This window comes from Falco peregrinus, chromosome 2 (genome assembly GCF_023634155.1).
Source record: "Falco peregrinus isolate bFalPer1 chromosome 2, bFalPer1.pri, whole genome shotgun sequence".
In the NCBI taxonomy this organism is placed as follows: Eukaryota; Metazoa; Chordata; class Aves; order Falconiformes; family Falconidae; genus Falco; species Falco peregrinus.
In genome coordinates this window covers 107115632-107135279 of record NC_073722.1, presented here as the reverse complement: position 1 = coordinate 107135279, position 19648 = coordinate 107115632, and the positions used below count along the sequence as shown (strand labels likewise).

Here is a 19648-nt window from a genome sequence, read left to right as displayed (position 1 = left end):
CGGGTCCTCCCGCGCGCCTGGCGGCGCCCCAGCGCGCGCCGCCCCAGCCGCAGCCCCGCCCCCATCACGCGGACCAATGGGCGCGCGGCGCCGCTGCGGGGAGCGCGGAGGCCGCGGGCCGGGCTGGGCGAGGTCGGGAGCGGGGCCGGGGCCTCGCCTGTCCCCTCCGCCGAGCTGCCTGACTGGAAGCCCGGGGATGGAGCCTGCGGGCCCGGCGCACCGCGGCGCCCTGAGGGAGCTGAGGTGAGCGGGCGGGGGCGGCTCGGCGTCAGGCGCAGGTCTGAGGGCAGCTTTTCTGAGGGCGGGAGAAAAGTAGCTAAGTCGTTACGTAATTAGCTCAGAATTAGCGAAACTTGTGTTTCTGCTTATTAACAGGGAGTTCTACTAATTGGTGGTGTTACGTAGTCATATGAAAGAGAAGAAAAGCTGATTTTCTGATTTGAAAGCGTCGGTACTGGGGAGTCTTACTGAGTATTGTTTGGCTCCTTAGGGCTTTCCAGAGACCTACTTAACGCTTAATGAGGGCAGGTTCTACAGCGCTTGCTATTAATGCGTCTGGTGTCTCAAATGTGTTGCTTTTCGTGAGGAGGAAGGAGCTTGTGTAAATCTTTGGCTTCTGTTTTTACGGTGGTTTTGCACTGGGTCTTCTGTGGGGCCGAGCTGCGGTGTCTCGCCCTGTGGGCTTGCTTCACCAGAGAAACCTGTGTGCAAGGTCGTCGAGTAGTAGTCTGTGACAGGAAAATTAAAAAAAAAAAAACCACCTATGAACACTAACATTTGCTTAAAGATGTTAAAAGTCACCTTGATGCAGTGTTACAGGCACTGTGACCCTAAAACAGTTCTTTGCTATTGAGTTATTTCAGGAGTCAGTGGCACTAAGTAGCATCTCTAGTAGTTTGCTTGTGTTTTGGAATGTGTTTGCAGAAGGCGTGCTCGGGACAGTGCTCTGGTGGTACAGAAAACTTGCAGATAGTTTGGGCAGTATCCTTCTCTCTATGGTAAAGGCCGTTCTTTGTGGTAACGGATGAAAACTGGTATCACTCAGGTCTCCCCTCCTGACTGTGTGCAGTGCTTGTACGGACTCCTGAAGCGGTGGGGAGCATCAGTAGACCTTTGAGGCTGCATAATGCTGTAGGTTATTTGCCTTGCAGATGCACGTACATTCCTCGCTATTAAGTTGTTCCTGCAGGTGTCATAACCTATGGTAGCCTACAATAAAACTGAATTATTAAGGATGTTCTTGGAATTGTTAAAAGTGTTTTTTCCTTTGGTGTAAACTCTAGTGCTGCAGGCTTTCTTGTGTTTGTATCAGTAATGTGGATACTGGGCGCTTCGAGGAATTTAATTTGTCGGTAATGACTGATGCGTTCGATATTGTTTCAGTTTGTTTAATCAGATAATTGTCATATAACTGGAGAGTGTTCCCAAGTGATACATCTCTGATGGCAGAATTAGATCTGCAGCATACATACCTTTTTTTATTATTATTATTTCCCCTAGAGATTTGTTTTAGAATAGCTTTTGGCAGACTTCAGGATAGTCTTACAAAGAGAAACTATTGGTGTAAGAAATTACAGACTGTTTCAGGCTGGTGTGCAAGGTCACTTTCCAGCTCTTCCACATACATTGTGTGTCACCTTGAGCAGGCACTTGATTGCTGGATAAAAATATGACCCTAATAATGAATGTATTGGTGGAATTCACTGTTTAACTATTGGTGTTTTGTAAGGTCCATATAGGACCCTAAGATAGGTGGAAAATTAACAGCTCTGACATGTAACAAGACTGATGGTGAAGTGAATCCCTTTGTAGAAGCTCTGATATTGAAGTTACCATCCTATAAAAGAACAACAGACAAGTCCTATGACACACAAATGTTTCTGACAGGGTTCGAGAACAGTAGCTTTGCTTGGTTTTGGTCAGAACTGTGTATTTGTACGTTTGGGAGCTGGAGATTATATTTCTGCTAGCCTACAGGCACATGATTGATTCAAATCAACAATAAATTCTTTTAAATCTTGAGCTTATAGAATTAACCACATTAAATCTATTATGAAGAAACAATTCACTGTGTGAGGGAGGATGTGATTGCAGCTTTTGTAACAACCCATTGAGCATGGTGGTAATGCTACAGCTTTTTTCAGCGTTGCTGCATCTACATTTGTCCTTTTGTGTTGGAAGCAATGCTGAATTTCACACGAGTTAAAACTTGATCTGGAAGACCCTTAGCCATCCTTTTCTACTTGGGATTTTAATGGGCTAGTCCTTCAGAGGGTAGTAGTTCTTTTCTTTTGAGCAAATGGCATCCTTCAACAGCGAAGATGCATTTCAAGATTCTTCCTTCTCCCTAAACGATTTAGAAAGCCTGCACAACTTCCGCAGCCGGTCTGCAAGTCTCAGCAGCACAGGGTCCAGTGGCCGCTTGCAGCTCCGTCAACGAGTAGCCCAGCTTATGGCGTGTGTAGAGGACATCAGCTCGGATGATGAAATTCATGAAGAAGTGTCTCGCACTCTAGATGAAGCTTTCCTTATGTGGGGGAAAAGGCTGAAGGATAAGTGGCAAGAATTCAGGTTTTGTTCCCTTTAGTTGATCGGTTTTGTGCTGGTTGGTGTTGGTTTTTTCTTTTAATGCTAGCTAATAAATAGATTTCAGATTGATGAAAAGCGACAGAAAATCTTTGTTCCGTAGATCAGCCTGTAAGGAAATTAGACACTCTTAGGGTTGGTTACCTGTTCATGTTTCAGTTGTAGCATTGGTTTTATTTGATTTTTTGTTTGTTTGTTTGTAGACTACACTTAGTTACCTGGAATGTGGGCACAGCTTCTCCACCTCCTGATGTCACTAGTTTACTTCAACTCAATTCACTGGGCCCAACTATGGATATGTATGTTATAGGGTAAGTATATATTAAAGAACTTGCTTGGGAAGTTTATTGCAAAACTGCTAAGTCTCAACAGCTTATCATCCGTTTTGGGAGGACTGAGCAATGTGAATCAGTGCCTGGGGGATGGTTTAACGTTATTGCTAACAGAAGGTGAAGACTAGAGTTAGTGACTTAGAACAGAGATGATTTGTAGCAAGAGAAGCTTCTCTCCTCTCTGCTGCTGTGTTGTGACAAAATAAAAAATATCCTTTTTCTAAACACACAAAAAGTTTTTGGCTGCTCTTTTCTTTGTTGGCATGCAGAGGCATATTCATTTTGGTATGAAAGTTATCCAAAATTCAGCATGTTTTAAAGAAATTAGTACAAGCTAACATTAGGCACAATCTGCCATTGTGTTTTCCAAACTGTCTTGAAATATTGAAGACCTGACAGTCAGGTTATTTGTCATAATGTATCTTGAGTCTAGTATTGTCTTAAACTCTGTCTTCAGGTGTATATAAGCACCTTTTACTTTTCTTTTAGATGTGTTAGATATGTGGATGGGTTAAACTGCTTGTAAATGGGAAAGTGAACAGCAAAAAATTTTTGACTTGCGCTGAGAGGTTTGTTGGAATGTTGTGGTCCGTGTTCTGAAAGAGTTGTATTAATTCTGTCAAAACCAAGTGATAAAAGTTTGAGTAATTTTCATGTATTCAGCTTACAGGAGGTGAACTCAAGAATCACAAATTTTCTGTCTGACTTGGCATTTGATGATCCATGGAGCATTTTTTTCATGACTGTTTTATCTCCATTGGGATATATCAAGGTAATTGTTTACGTCTCTTAAGTGTCACAGCAGTGAAGGAAACTGTCTTCCCCAGCTCCATTCAATCTTTTTTTTTCCCCCTCAAACTCTCCATAAAAGATAAATTGATGGTGTTTTGTGCAGGTGTCAGTCACTTCCATAGGTACTCATATGTTAGAAACGATTCTTCATCACACTTGTGTTTTCCTGGTTTGTTGATTAAGGCAGTTTTAATTTTTCTCTGTTAATAAGAATGTCCTTAATTTTAGCAGTAAAGAATTGGTTGTATGGTTTCTCATTTAGAATAGTTGGACCATTTTGATGCTTGTGCAGCTCAGATGACAAAACAGCAATAAGTTGTTTCAGATATACTGGCAGCAGCCTGTGTAATTGCTGCAGAACCACATGACAAATAGAAAAATAAACCTGTCACAATAAGAATACATCCTCAAGGAACAGAGTAGTGAAGACTATTTAAAATGAAATGTGATGTAAACTTACACTTAACAGCGTATTTCTTGTGGCCACAATATCTCTATCTCTGTCTTGTTTGTAGAAAATGTTTTTCCCTGTGCAGTATTGGGGAACTGTATTGTGATGCTTCTAATGTAGTCTGCTTAAGTACCTGCTTTCACTATAAATATCCCAAGCAATGCCAGTGATTTTCGTTAAGATTGGTAAGGTTTCTTTTTCTTTTTTTTTCCTTTCAAATTGTTTGCAGGTGAAAATTAATTGCATGTATGTAAAACAGGATTTTAGTGGGTATATGTATTTTTCAGATGACTTTATTTTTAATTGAAGGCCTAGAACATTGTACGCTAGTTTAAATGACAAGATTTGTGGTACTGTCTGGGGCATAAGATCAGCTAAAGTGCTAGCTATTTTAATAATGCAAGCAATAAGCATAGGAGGATATACTGAATTTCTCTAATAAAGAGATATTAAAAGGTTTTTGAAGGTTGTGTTGGTTTTCTAAATCAAGCATTATTTCAGGGTAATTTTGCTGAGATGATTATGCTATCTGCATGCTAATCAGACTCAGTAGTTGTGACATTCTTTTAACTGTAATTAAACAAGACAAAGGACCCATTGGGAATTACAAAAAGGAAAAAAACCCCCGTTGTTCATTCTAGTTTAAGTCATTGCTGATAAACATTTGAAATCTGGCTGTGGGCTGACATTCAGGCCCTGTATATAGACAGTTAAAAAGAATTCCTAGCGGTATGCATGGTTGATTTTGAATTCTAATTTATAAATGTGGCACTTTGGACACACTAATGAATGGATACTGCCACCTAATGGTCCTTACAGGACCTGATTAGCTCTAGTAATAAGAGGGGACTGTCAGGCCAGGTCAAAATCAAAGCAGGCAGTGAGGAGGGCATATGCTAGGCCTTAATCTGGGAAGCTGGTTGAGGAGGAGAGGAGCAGTTACCCCTTCTTTGCTGACCTGTAATGAGGTTGGGTGTAGAAGGGGTAGTTGTCATCCTTGGGGCATTCTGTCCCTTTGATAACTGGGTCGATTTTTAAGTGTTCAGGCTGGTTGGAGTCAGTCGGTTCTTCACCATAAACAGAATCACGTCCCCTCTATGAAGGGTCTTTGCTTGAGGTGGCGCTGGATATTGGGGGGACCGGTGCTGGTTCCAGCAGAGGAGGAATCCACTGTGTTTTGATGTTCAAGACCTACAGAGAGAAGAGGTTTTGCATGGATCTTGAGAGTATCTGGGGACTGGCCCACAGCAGAATGAAATGTAGTGAGTAATAAAGAGGCTGAAAGATCTTGATATCTCATGAACATAATTATGGAAAGGTGAATACTGGTTACATCTAATGTCTGATCAGATACAAATACATATGCATTATATAGTAATTGCGATCCATTGTTTCAATATACTGGTCAGTAATTTGTTGGGTTCAAGGACAATACAAACATTAACATATATTCCGAAATCATTTAATTGTGTAGATGGCAGAGGCAAAGAAAAGAGGCATTCTGTTTTAAATTTTGGGCTGAGTTCATGTACTTCTGCAGCAGTTGTGTAGTTGATGTTATTAATAGCAGGTTTTATTCTAATATAGTCTTCCTCCAAGTTCATCCAGCACAAAACTGAACTACAATTAACATATTTCAATGTATATATTTTAAATTGAATCAGTATCATTAAAACAAACACTTAAAATGCATTTTGTGTCTCATGCCAGGAACATTGAAAAGTTCATAAATTTTTGATGAAGAACATCTTTCTTAGACTATTTCCACACACACCAAAAAAACCCCAAACCATAAAAAAATACCACCCAGTATCACAAAGTTTAAACGGTGTCTTATGTGCTTCCTAAGCATCTTCACTTTGGAAGTATTTGGTAAATCAATTTTTACAGATGTTGCAGGCAAGAGTTACTGCTCTTTGCAGCTTACTGTTTTTGCAGATGCCTAGAATTAACTGCTGTGGATTTTAGACATTTTAATGGCATTTAGAATGATTAGTTATCTGCTGAAGGATGTTTCAGTTTGAAAAACTTGCTCCTGTTGGAGGATTTGTAGGCATGCGCTATTAAGATTATAGCCAAAAAATCAAGAATTTGGTTCTTCATGAACAGGATGCTGAAAGATAGAAACAAGCTGCCGGTGAGGCAAAAGAAAGTTCTTTAAAGATGCTTGGGCAAATACACGTTTTGAGATCAACTTCAGATTTCTCATATAATGTTATAACTAATGTTAATTATTTGAGACATTCATCCAAATTGTTTATAAGCAAGTCTACTGTAAGAATGATTCTTTACAGCACTGAAATGCATCTGTGTTTACTGTGTCACAGTATCAAAGCCAGGCTTGGTGAGGGGATCGTGTGACTTGTGCTATGGCGTTCTTCACCTAAAAGCTCCTATGAAGTAGACCCGAGGAATTCCAAATACCTCCTTGGAAGTGACCATTCCCTCTTTTGTATCTCTTTCAGCTCTCCTCCGTTCGCATGCAGGGATTACTGCTTCTGATCTTTGTGAAACATGTCCACCTTCCTTTCATCCGGGATATTCATACGCACTACATACGCACAGGCCTGTATGGATACTGGGTAAGGAAGTATCTGAGACTTAATTGCCTTGGTTGTTATGCTCGTGGTAGTGTGTGCCTCTAAATGGTTTCCTGGTGGGAGGGAGGATATATGCTTTAATTAAAAATGAATAAGCTGACAAGCGGTGAGACTCACTTGTCTGAACCTTGTATGCAAGTGCACAGCACAGACGGTAATGTTACAGACAGTAATGTTTATTAGCTGATATACCACAACTTATGTAGGAATGAATTGTATTAATTTAAGCTTAAATAGCAATATTTAAGAATTTATAGGTGGTGTTAATAGTTACACATGCAGGTGTTGAATATAGTTCCAGAGAACGTTGTTCATCTTCCATACCAGGGGAACAAAGGAGGAGTCACTGCTCGCATGTCCCTGTATGGTCACACAATTTGTTTCATGAACTGCCACTTGCCCGCTCACATGGAGAATACAGAGCAGCGGCTGGATGACTTTGAGAAAATTCTGGAAATGCAGTTTGAAGGAGAGAATATTCCAAGTACCTTGGATCATGAGTGAGTTGTTCTCAGACCTATTCTGTCTGTATTGGTTTTATCTGTTATATGGTGAACTCACGCACTGAAGAGTTTTGGAGTTTTCATCCATCGTTTTTATTTTAAATATCTTTTCAGCCTTGACCCTGAATCCTGGGAGGAAAAGATAACCTGAAAGATGGAGATGTATTTTGCAAGACTGTTCTCTTCCAGTCTTGAATTACATTAAATTTGTATGTACTGCACACGTCATGTGCTAGAGAGCTTTAGAAGCTAAAGCCCGTTTATACCAATAATCCTTTAGGTTGCTATTAATGTTTGTCTTACTCCACTTTTTAAGATTTGTGTTACATTTTGGGCCGGTATTATTCCTATTGAAATTTTAGTATCTGGCTGAGGTCTTCTCAGCCTTTAAAACTTTGATTGATGATTTCTCTAGCTATATGGATTACAGTTTCCTCAGGTGTTTCACCAAAAAATGCAAAACCCAAACCAAACCTTATTTGGGCCACTAATTGAGCTCTTATTCCTTAATTCTGAAAGAATTATTTGTATGTTCCATTGTTTTTGTGTGCTGGAATCTAAAGATGGTAATAGAAACATTTAAAATGGGGTTGAGAAAAACATTTTAGTTCAGTAATTACCTTTTTTTATATACCCGTAAAACTGTCAGGACAGATAAATCCAGAACAGATATGTAATATCACTTTAATTGTTAATGAGTTCATTAGTATTAGGTAAAAAAAATTACAAATGAGTTTCAAAATTATTACTTCTCCTACCATAGTTTAAGTCTTTGATATTTCGATTTAGTATGTTTCATTTTGTTGATTATGTGCATGAGCATGTACCAAATCACCTACTGTCATCTTCTAAAAAGAAATGAGAAGTGGCTTTAAAATAAAATTTTTATTTCCCTAAGATCGAGTTTGGGGTATCCACCCCTGAACAAAATTTTGAAGGTAGGGATTTTAAAGAGAAGTTCATTGACTTGAAAAAAACAGCTTTCCTGTTGTTTAAAACATTGCTAATAATACACTCCAGTGCTTCATAATAACAACTTTCTTTCCTAAGAACTACAGAACACCCACTAGATATCCCTGCTTTCCCAAGGCACTAAACCAGAGCTCTGAGTTAGTGGATTAGCTTAACCAGCTGGTGTATAGGTCATCAATTTTGTGAATTATTTTACGTACTGTTAAAATTTAATTCTAGATCTGTCTCTGACAAAGATGTAAGTCATGAGGAGACTCAGGATAAGTTAATAGCCAGGCAGTAATGAGCAAGTGGCAAGAATACAAGGGACTTAATTTACTCTTTCAATTCCTTTAATTTTTTTGTCTAGTAGCAGGTTAATGTTTGTGTTTAAACTGTTTAGATTAAGTAATGTAAGTGATTAAAGCACCTAATTAGCATAAACGCTTGTATCTATTGAATTCTTCCCTTGTGTTAATGGATTCCTATAAATCTTCCATCTTCCTCTTCTTTTTTTTTTTTTTTTCTTTTCCTTCTTTTTTTAGTGTTCTCTTCTGGTTTGGAGATCTAAACTTCCGGATAGCAGATTATGGCATACATTTTGTCCGAGAATCAATAAATAACAAGCGTTACAATCTGCTGTGGGAAAAGGACCAGGTATGTTGTCTTAATCTGTTTGGGGGTTTTTGTTTTGGTTTTAATAGGGTAGTTATGGTACCTCTCTTGAGTTTCTAATTTCTGTTAAAGAACACAAATTCAGAGTAATCACGAGGTGGAACTTATCTAGCTGTATACTCTCACCTCTCAGTCATAAACCCCAATTGATTGCAAACTTTTTCTGCTTTTGTTTAGTTTCTTATTCATTTACAGTTCTTGTGTTTGAATGAAGCTTTCTTTGAACTTCATGCTTGTGAATTGTTCCTCACCTTAATTTTGCCTCCTTTTTTCTTCTCCCAAGAATTACTTTTAGAAAGAGCTTATTCTGGAATTTGTTTGGAGTAGAACTGCTACAAAATTTATAAACGGGTCGTGTCAAGAATTCTGGCAGTAACTAACAGCCACTTCTGAACTTACCTTTCCAAATATGTTGTGCTGACTGAGATATTGTATTATTCTTGGGAGATATTTTCTCATCTCCTTTCCCCATTGCCCTTTAAGCTCTGATTTTTAAATCTAATCTTCAAAATGTACTTTTTACTCCTGCAGTTAAATATGGCAAAAAAGAAGGAAGCGTTTCTTCAGGAATTCATAGAGGGTCCTCTGCAGTTTAAACCCACCTACAAGTTTGACCTTTATTCGGATGTATATGATACAAGGTAAAAGCATAGTAAGATGAGTTTTGACATGGACTATTAGAGTGAACATGGTGCTTGGCTAAATACTACTTTAGTAAGCAAACCTGAATTTCCTGAATGTACTGGTTAACTGGGGCTATTGAGCTATTCTGTGAGGCTCATTCAGTGGTCAGATCTGAATAAATGAATATTTCTGGCTGAAGAAATCTGAGTCTGCTGATTACATGAGGGAAGTAGTGAAACAACCCAGCTTTCTTTTGGGAAAGATTTGATTAACAGAATAAACCAGTGCTTAAGCCACTTCTTTTTTGTTCTTTTATACTAAAAATGTCCATTCATTGTCAGAAATAAGCAAAAGGAAAAGAGTAATTGCCACTTTTGGTTTCCTTCTCTGTTTAAGCATTTTTTTTGACACCGCTGGTATTTGAAAATAAATGTAAATATGGCTTTATAAATTATTTTAAGTTGAAAATGGAGTAGAGTAGCTTAGGTTTCCTAAGTTTTTCTCTGACACTAAAATTTGTTGTTAAGTATTAGTCTTATGTTTCAACAGAAGGATAAGTTCCTGTCCAAACAGGGGGTTTGTATTGATCTTTTTCTTTACTTCCAGAGAGCAGAAGTCCCTGTTTTGGTTTAAGTAAGAAGAGAACTTTCTGGATTTCATAATTTGTAAATATTTCAGAATCAAAGCAAAGCTCTTTCCTGAGCTTTTGATTTGATTTTTGTGAAATATTTGAAAATCAGATGACAGCTGATTTTCTTCAGGGATTTTCTGAACCTGTCTGAAAGCTGTAGTGCTATCTACTCTGCTGTTGCACTTAATACTGGAAGTTTATTCGTTTGGATCCAAAGACATTTTACTCCCTAATTGAGTGTGAAGAGATAAAATGGGACCAGCAGTAAATCCATTAACAAAAAATACTTGTAATAATCCAAACCTAAACATTCTAAGAATGATTCATAGCCTAATATAGTTTGTATTGGCTGATCTAAAGAACAAAAAGTATGCTTATGCATACTGTGTGCATTCTGCTGTTAAAACTAACAGAGATTTTGGTTTGATGGGGGTGATCAGTAGACCTCAAGGCAAACACTCTTGACAAGCGTGCTTTTTGTGAAGCCCGTAGTATTTTGTTATCTTTTATACTTTTTCAATTTTTTCCCATCTAATATGCCATTTTCTCTAAAAGAGTGGGTGTATTAACTTTAGCTGTTCTTTTGCTATTTTGTTGCACAGCAGAGCAGACATGGCAGCTCATAAAGATTTCTGTCGGTTTACATAATTACTGGAGTAAGTGGGATATGTACAGCCTCATTTAAAATCTTTCCACCTTATTAAAGGTGAGGCAGATTGTGTATGGGAAGGGGTAAAACAAAAGTATGTTGAATATTGAACTAAATGGCATTTCCAATTTATGATGATTTTGATATTCAAAGTTATTAAACTGACAGTTTTCCTTACACATCCTGCTCATTAACTTTTATAATTCAATCCAGTCCATTCTAATTCCTCTTCCATAGGGTATGATCTTTTCTCCATTTCAATTTGAAGTGATACATCCATACAGAGGGTTGCTGTTAAGTCTTCCTCCCACTACAGAGAGAACCACGAAAGGCTCATGTCTTCTGTTGTTATTGATATGGTATAAAAGGAAACTCTGAATTATGATTACAGTTTGATGTATAGCACAGTTGCAGGTTGCAGCAGAACTTTCTTTATTACGGAATTTTTAAAGCCTTTTGTTATGAGGCAGCAATAGCTTGCAAATCTGAAATGTAGGCTAGTACAATTTAGAGGAATTTTAAAGCATTGCTGTGTCACCTGTGATTAGTATAAGCTACTAAGTTTGTCTGTTGTTGTTAGAAGAAACTTGTTTTCAAATGTTCTGAATAATTTCAAACATCGTTCAGACTCTTCCTACATCTTCCTTAAGTTTGCGCCCCTTTTCTCAGAATAACTGTACATTTGAAGCTTGGGGCAGTTGCTGTATTATCTCAATATTCTTGCATGGTTTTATGGAGTGTTTTAGGAGAAAGTATCATTTCCTGTATGAAGCCGACTAACCCATTGAAATGCCCTTTACCCCTTCATTTTACTCCTCTTTCAGAAACCTATGAAACTTACCTGTGGTAAATGGAGTATAGTTCAAATTACGGAAACCTTGGTTGTAAAGCATATTGAACAGAGCTGTAAAATGAAGCTTGGATGTGATTGCCTTCTTTTATTAATGTGTATCTGACAGTCTTTCAACTTTGATTAGATTTTGCACAGTATTCTTAGCTTTTTAGCAACTGTTCTTCCTCTCATTTCACTTTTATCTTAACACTTTTGCAGTGAGAAGAAAAGAAAGCCAGCGTGGACAGACAGAATTCTTTGGAGAGTGAAAAATCTCTGCCAGCATGCACCAAAAGAAGGCGAATTCTCTGAAGAACAGACAATTTCTGTTACTTTGAATAACTATATCAGTCACATGAGCTATGGCATCAGTGATCACAAACCTGTTACAGGAACGTTTGGGCTTGAGGTGCTGTCCCAGTTACGTTGTTAAGAAAAAGTTTGGTTTACTAAGTGTTGTCTTACCGAAGCTGGTTTTCTAAACTTTGCAAGTCAGCATCTCTCTTTCATTCTGGTTATGGTGAAGGCAGCAAATTGCTTTCATGTTATTTCCAGTCAGTTAGAGTCCCACAGCAGGTGTGGCAAAGAATAACTTGAAGAGAACAACTGAAAGAATGACAGACTTGACTGACTTTAAATTCTGTTCTTTTGTTTAGTTGAAGCCTCTTCTATCAGATCCTTTGGTCACTCTGAATCCTGAGGGTGAGTGGAGCTCAGAACATGATGTTCTAATCAGCTATTCTGCAGTGCCTGAATTCCCCAGTAGTGCTTGGGACTGGATTGGACTCTTCAAGGTAATGTTACCACATCATGGCTCTTCACCCTAAAGAAGATGGTGAATATGACTGGAGGGGGTAGTTGATAGTCATCTGTCCTAGGACATTGTGATTCTCGCTAGTACAAAACTCTCTGAAATAGTCATGTATCCTTGATTGTCGTTAGTTTCTGTGTGCCGACAGTTTAGTTGGATAGCATGCGAGCTCTTTGGCACCCTTTAAATTCTCTGTTAAGATAATGTGGTGATTTAAGTAAAATGGTGCAGAAGCTGTGAAAAGGAATTGTCCTCCCCTAATGCCTTCGGTTCAAAAGATTTACTTGGCAAAGAAAAAACAAAAATGAAAGCAAGCCAGTGGAGGGGTGAGAGAACAGAGCACTCGCACCCTTTCAGAAATGAAAGATTTGTGCGTGCCCCCAAAATGTTTTGATCCTAAAAGTGAAGTGTTTTAATTACTTCAGTGAAGTAGTAAGCATCTCTCTCACAGGTTTTCCATGTAGTTTATATTTTGTTTCCTTCAGAAAGCTAATGGTCTGCATCTTTCTTTGCAGGTAGCTTTCAGGCATGTGAATGACTATGTTACTTATGCTTGGGTAGAAGATGATGAAATTTCTTCTAACAAAGACAGTAAACAAGTAAGCCAGTTGTACTTCTTTGTAATGTGGTTTTCCACAGAGTAGCATTCAAGGTCTGTTTTTTCCATATCCCCTTCCTCTTAGGGGTTCTGTATCCTCTTTCCCAGTCAAAGCTAATTGGGAGTGATAGTATTATTTAAAATCCCTGTTCCTAATTCTTACAATTTTCAGGTAGTCTTAGCATACCTTCCCAGGTGTGATCATACTACCTAAGAGAATTGATGAAACAGGAATTTATTCCTGTAGTGACTTTTCATTGTATTAAAAACTATTGCAATTTTATATTTTGGTCCATTTCTGCCACTGAAATAAGTAACTAGCCATTTTTTCATCTGATTATCAAAGTTGCTCAATGTATCCTAAATATTTATTGTGTGATTTTCATTGCTAACAGTGTTAGTTCCAGGTATCTAATACAGCTACAGATGAGGGTTTCTTAGGTGTCTCTTCATTTTGGCTATTGAGTGTTTTGGTCCCTCTTTAAAAACTGTTGTCTCTTACATAGTTTCTACTACTGATTACCTGAAGTGATTTAAAACAAACAAACAAAACTTATTTTGAATATAAATGATTTGTTTCAAGAGATATTTACCTGAACAAACAGAAATTCAAGTTTAATTTTGGAGACACGGTGAGTGCAAGGATGGATGAGATTTTCCAGACAACAATGGAAAGCAGTTATTTCTTGTTAGAAATTTTGTAAGTTAGCATCAAGTTTATGACAAGAGCCCAAATTTTACTGTATCAGTATTCTGAATCTCAAAATTTCTCTGATATCATGGTTTGTTATCAGTACGCTTAGAAATCTAAGCACTGTGAACATTGTTTTAGCAGGATGCTGTGGGCTGCAGTTCAGGAACCATGGGTCTTTAGGGTAGTACCAAATGGAGAGGGTGGGTTTGCTCTGCTGTTCTATGTAACAGCTTATTGTCCCCAGGAGGCAGTTCATCTCCCTCCTTGCTGCTTCTGTGGCCTTGCCCCTTCCCTTACAACAGCTCTGGCTTTCTTCTCACTTCTTGCTGAACCAAGTCACTTTACTAACATGGTGAAGGATATTTGCTTTTCCCCCCCGACTTAGTTTTCAGATGGTTTCATAAGTTATTTCTGTCCTCATCCTTTTTAGCTCACATTTAAAAAATTGCTTACAAATAGTAAATGCTGATTTTTATGGCAGAGACTGCTTTTTTTGTAAGCTTCTTTCTCTGTGGAAATTGCCCTATTTTTATTCTTCTTGACAGGTTTACATGAGTGCTGCAGAAATACCCGATATGGGAGGAGAATTTTTTCTTTGTTATTATAGCAATAATTTGCAGTCAATAGTTGGTATCAGCGAACCTTTTCAGGTAATGTATTTGGAAGCTTTGATTAATGTTGATGTGATTTTTATTTCTTTTACTTTCATATGCATCTGAACATAGGTGTGTACAGCTGTGTTAATCCTGGGGAGGTGGCAGCAGAAATAATTGCAAAATGGATATGTGCTGGCTAACATCCCATAAAAGAATTTGCCAATATGCTAAAAGACTTTGAGTAGCTATTATGGCAACACATAGTGAAATAAGACAGTTTTCTCTCTCTCAAGTTTCTTTTTTGGACGTTCAGGCTCCGTCATGTTAGATCCCTAGATGAAAACTAAATTTGAATGCTGTGAACTTTCTGATACATAGCAAGCTCTTTGTGCTGCTTTTGGTGGTAGATTTGCACAGAAGTGTTTCCTGTGTAGTTGGTCACTTGAATTTGGGAAAGACAGGACAGCTGCAACTTCAGTTATTTGTTTAACAAGCTGCTTTGTTTAATTTCTGAAAGGATGGCTTAACCTGCACAGACTAGGTGAAGCAACCAAATGTTGCTTCTTCTACATGAGGACTTTTTTTCCAAAATAATTTTGTTTGTGTATAATTTTCCATGCTGTCATGGCTGTGCTAATGTGCTATTGAATGATTGAAAGAGAAGTTCTGCACTGTTGTTGGATGAAGCAGTTGTGAAACTCCATTACCTTAGGGGATACAGCAATGAAAATTGCTGGGCTGGCTGGTATATCTCAATGCTACTGTTCATATTTTTCTTTCTATATTGGTGAGAAACATTGCAGAGTCCAGTATTTCTGTTGTCTTTGAGCTTAATGTCTACCTCAAACTCTGCAGGATGGTTGTCAGTTGTATGTGGGTGCAACATACCCCATGCCTTTCTTTTTGCACGACACTTGATGTTTTGATACCAGTTTAGTGGGGTTTTTACTAGGTATTTTTTCAATTTCATAATTTCTGCATAGACATGCCACTTTTTAATTTTCTCAGTTCCTAGCAAGTATATAAGATATTGTTGTATAATGGTGTATTGATAGCACAGAGCAACACAGTGTTTCTGTTAATTTTTTTTTAACTGCTCTCTTTCTTCTAGATTCAGCCTAACAGATCATTAATAGAAAAGGATCTGACGCAGGAAGAGAACAGTTGGATGCAGAAACCTGATAATCTGGAGTCGCATAATGACTTCTGAAGGCAGAAAGGGCATTTAGCGGTCCAAGTTCAGGAGTCAGATGATTCTTTATGTCTTAGTGATTATAAGCTTATACTCTTAGAAGATGGAGTAAGACAGTGCAAGTAAGACAGGTAGGATCATTCAGAAACTTTGTAAGCTTGTAGAAGATTATTTATTGTGGAAACAGATATTTTTATTGTTACAGGGAGAGTAACTGTCTTACACTGGATGAGAACCGTAAAAATAGCACCTAATGAATGCTGTATGTTTTAAGGTGATAGACATTTCTAATACAATGTTTTAACCTAAGTTAAATTGTGATCTGTAATAGATTTTTAGGCTTGCTCCTTTTTTTTGCAGAGGATATTTTATTTGCGAGACAATATTTACTATGCTGTACCCATTTAATCATTGATTTCCAAATTTTGAGTTTAAATGAAGTTATTTTAAAAAATTATTTATTAGATACAGATAGTTAGCTTGTTTTAAAATTTTATTTGACTTTCAAATATAAGCTAATTACCTTTTGGGAAACACATGTGGCAACAAGTCACATGAAAACAAAATCTTTGGAGTGTGTAAAGTCCCCTTTGGTAGTCAATCCCTTTTCTTCATGCCTTACTGATGACTTTAGGATTTTCCATTTCTAATTTTTCCAAATTGAGATATGTTTATCAAAATGCACTTTTCCTGATTTTTTTTAATTCTTTTATAAAACAACTTAGCAATTTTCCTATTGTGTTTCTCCCTTTGATTTAAAAAAGTAAAATAAACCCACTTTTATACTAGTCCCTGGCTCAGAGTTAACCAGGATCCCACAATTTCTGAAAGAAGTTGCTTCAGTTGAGAAATGCTTTGGCATAGGTGAGCAGACCGTAGTTCATGAAGCACCTGTTGGCAAAGAGCTAATGATCATGGTACTGACCCCGATCATTTTCAGTTGTCATACTGAATTTAGAAAAGTAAGGCCAAATTTCAGTACTTTCCTGACACCATACTGCGACATAATTGCTACACTGACTACAGAGATGCTGTGAATTGTAAATACAAAATTTCAGTGCAACAGATTCTTTCTTACAGCACAATCTGTGCTACGAAAATTGTAAATTCTTCAATTTGTAGCAATCGGTCTGCAAAATTTCTGTTTTTCTAGAAGTGCTTAGTCCTTAATATATCCTGTGCAACTGAGGGTGGAGATGGAGTAAGAAACATTATGTACCTGTAAAAACCTGAAAGGTAATTAGCTTCAGAAATAGTTTTGTTTCTTGATGAGGAAGTGGAGATCTTTGCAAAGGATTGGAAGAGACACCAACATTCCACAGAATCTCAGACTGCAGTGCTGGAAAAGAGCACTTGTGAGTCTCCCATGTTCTAGATACACACCTTCGAGCTACCTTCTGTGTATGGTAAGTAAAGTTAGTTACTAATCACTGTCATGTTGGTTGTGGATGGAAAAGAGAAAATTTGGTTCAGGTGGAAAAGCAAAGCAAAGGATATTGGTGTGTTTATGCTGGAATATTGCTTCAGAACTGAATGGATTCCTTTTTTGCTCTTTTTCTCAAAGCCTTAGTTTTTTCAGGATTCTTCTGAGATAGAAAGTTAACGCCTTGATACGACATTTGTTTTGCAGTTACTTGCCTTTATCATTCACTGTATAAAATGTTATGGGGTCCGGACGTCTTTGTATGCTGTGGAAACTATAACGTAGGTTAACTGGTTAGATAGTTGCAGTGTGGGGTTCAAGAACACTTAGCCTCTGTAAATTCTAGTTAGTTGTATCTTAGCTTAATGCTTGGTGTTGGGAACTGTTCCCACTTGCAAGTAGTGAGGGCAGGTTCAGAGGATGCTGTGTGCATTGTATGGATTAAAACTGCTGTGAGGTTTATGATTTATACATTCCTGTTACACTTTGGAACAATATGAGGAACAGTTTTCACATTTATCCCAGTCTTACAAGAATTTGTTTTGCACTAGGTCTTTCAGATACATGATTTCTCATGGCAATTAGAGCATCAGACAAATCCCTACCGAATTGCAAAGAACTTTTGCAGTTCTTGAGTTGTATTCTGTTTCTGATTTTACTGTGTAACTGTATTACTGTACTCCATGCAAGGAGATTCTGTGGAGAGCTCAAAGAACAGTGGTCTTTGAATTCCAGACCACAGCTGGCGATTTATTGTGGACCAAGATCCAGTTTCTTCTAATCAGGGTGCACCTGCTGTTCATGAGCAGCTCAGAGGGGGAGCCATACAGCCACTTTATATGGGCAAGAAACTCAAGATCCTTAATGTTGTATGAGAGCTGGTAACCCCCTCTCAATCACTGGACACAGAAGCTGCATTTTGTAAACTAATCCTTTGAACCACAGGACTTCACTGAAAATGCCCACAGCAGCTGTGATTGAATCTGCGTGTGTGTTAGTAGGATGCCGCACAGAACTGTATACTTCTTTCTTAAGTATTATGCACACAGTGGCACTTTTGTTTACTACTGTTACCTATGGTAGCTTTTCAGACTATTCCATGACCTGTAATGATGCAATTTCTGATGAAATTTATCTTTCTTAAAACACCTTTAATTGGATGTTATAATCACTGGCAATGTTTTTATACTCATGTGTTTTCTTTTCATGTACCACTAAAATAAATCCTGGCAGTGAAGTGTTCTACATGGCCTCTATTAATTTGAGAACGAACGCAATGGTTCAGGGTGGGTGGATCAGTTTGTGCATGGTAACCTTTCTCCAAGAAACTTTGGTCGTGTTCAATGCACAGATACAACAGTATTTTAGAGTGGAAATATCTCAGTGTATGCTGGGCTTTGGACCACAAAAGAAGGGCAAGGACGAATACTACTTTCCTTCTGGACAAAACAAAAAAGATCAATTTTTTTTTTTCTATTTCAATGAATCCAGCATTAAATGGACGACTTTTGTGGATTTTCTGTCCCCCCTCCCCTGTTGAGGAAGTTTTGATATTTTCCTTGAAAAAATGCTCAAGCCACTTAAATTGCTTTCTTGATCTTTAAGAGCAGGTTCTTCTAATTTCACTTTTTCACGGTGAATTTTTCACAGTTTGATTTGAGATGTTGGTTTTGTCTTTGTGAAAGATCTGCTACTTTATACTTCATATTTTAAATTTTATATGTTTTAATATAAATTTTCTATCAAATCATTTCCATCTTAAGAGTAACTTTCCCTAATTCCCTGCTGCTAGGGAATTAATTTTAAAATAGGAAACATGTCTACCAAGGGATGTTTTCCAGTATAGCCTTATTTAACTTCCATATATTTCTGATTCCTTGCTAACCTCAGGATGTGCAGTGTATCATTGCACATAGATAGTACAGCTCTGTGTAAACAGGAAATATTTCTAAGATGTCTTGCGTGTTTGTTAGACCCTAAAAATATGTTCTGATAAAGACTATTGTTTCTACTACCACTGCTTCCTTCTCTGCTCTTGGACACTACGTGACACTCAGATGAACTTGTCTTAATTAATATACTGCAGTTGAAAGGCCAGCCGAACAAAGCTTGAATTAGGTTTTCCTTGAGAGAGGAAATGATAACTTTTTTTGAGAACTCTGCATTACTAACAGGAATATTTCCGGTGGCCCTTTCTGTCCTTGGATATAGGGATTTGCTATTTGAAAGTGATTGAAATGAAGAAATTTCTTTTGTAATAACAAGATAGGGAGATCACAGGAAGTTCCTGGTACTCATCACTGTAGGATGTTATTTAACTTTATAACTCATGCATCAAGCAGTAATATCGTAGTTTCCTTGTATCTGTTTTTTCTTTATACCCATCTTGAAAGAGAATGGAGAAAAAGATTTTTGTGTAAAGATGGAAGTGTTCGAGGCCAGTTGTCTACATGCACAGCTTGCTTTCTTTTGTCTTTAGCTCTCTTCAGGCACAAACTCAAACAGAGAGTTGTGTAGTACACAGTAGTGCAGAGTAAGCTACTCTTTGTGTATCTTTCCTCGGCCAAGGCAATGGCACTCAGCACCTGATGAATCTATGCAATACACATTTAGTTACTCTGGAAACTGATCTACTCAGGAACTGTCTGTTTGAATGGCTGGACTTAAAAATCAACTGGACTTGTCTGTTTGAATTGCTTCAACTTAAC

At 37.8% G+C, this 19648-nt stretch overlaps 1 protein-coding gene across 4 annotated transcripts; it reads left to right on the top strand.

The window, feature by feature from the left end:
* The first annotated feature begins 61 nt into the window (after positions 1-61).
* Positions 62-18182, top strand: INPP5K (inositol polyphosphate-5-phosphatase K). Of its 4 annotated transcripts, none has more exons than XM_027791025.2 (13): positions 62-243; positions 2790-2897; positions 3582-3690; positions 6627-6743; positions 7089-7261; positions 8761-8872; positions 9422-9531; positions 10121-10147; positions 11846-12035; positions 12283-12420; positions 12953-13036; positions 14275-14379; positions 15437-18182. In XM_027791025.2, exons 1-13 carry the CDS (start codon positions 77-79, stop codon positions 15533-15535), a joined length of 1539 nt encoding a protein of 512 aa, XP_027646826.2. In that variant the 5' UTR covers positions 62-76; the 3' UTR covers positions 15536-18182. The 4 variants fall into 4 exon arrangements, with proteins under 4 accessions (XP_027646826.2, XP_005240504.3, XP_027646825.1 ...); XM_027791024.2 differs by lacking the exon at positions 62-243 and adding an exon at positions 2266-2571; XM_005240447.4 differs by lacking the exon at positions 10121-10147.
* Positions 18183-19648: the final 1466 nt, after the last annotated feature.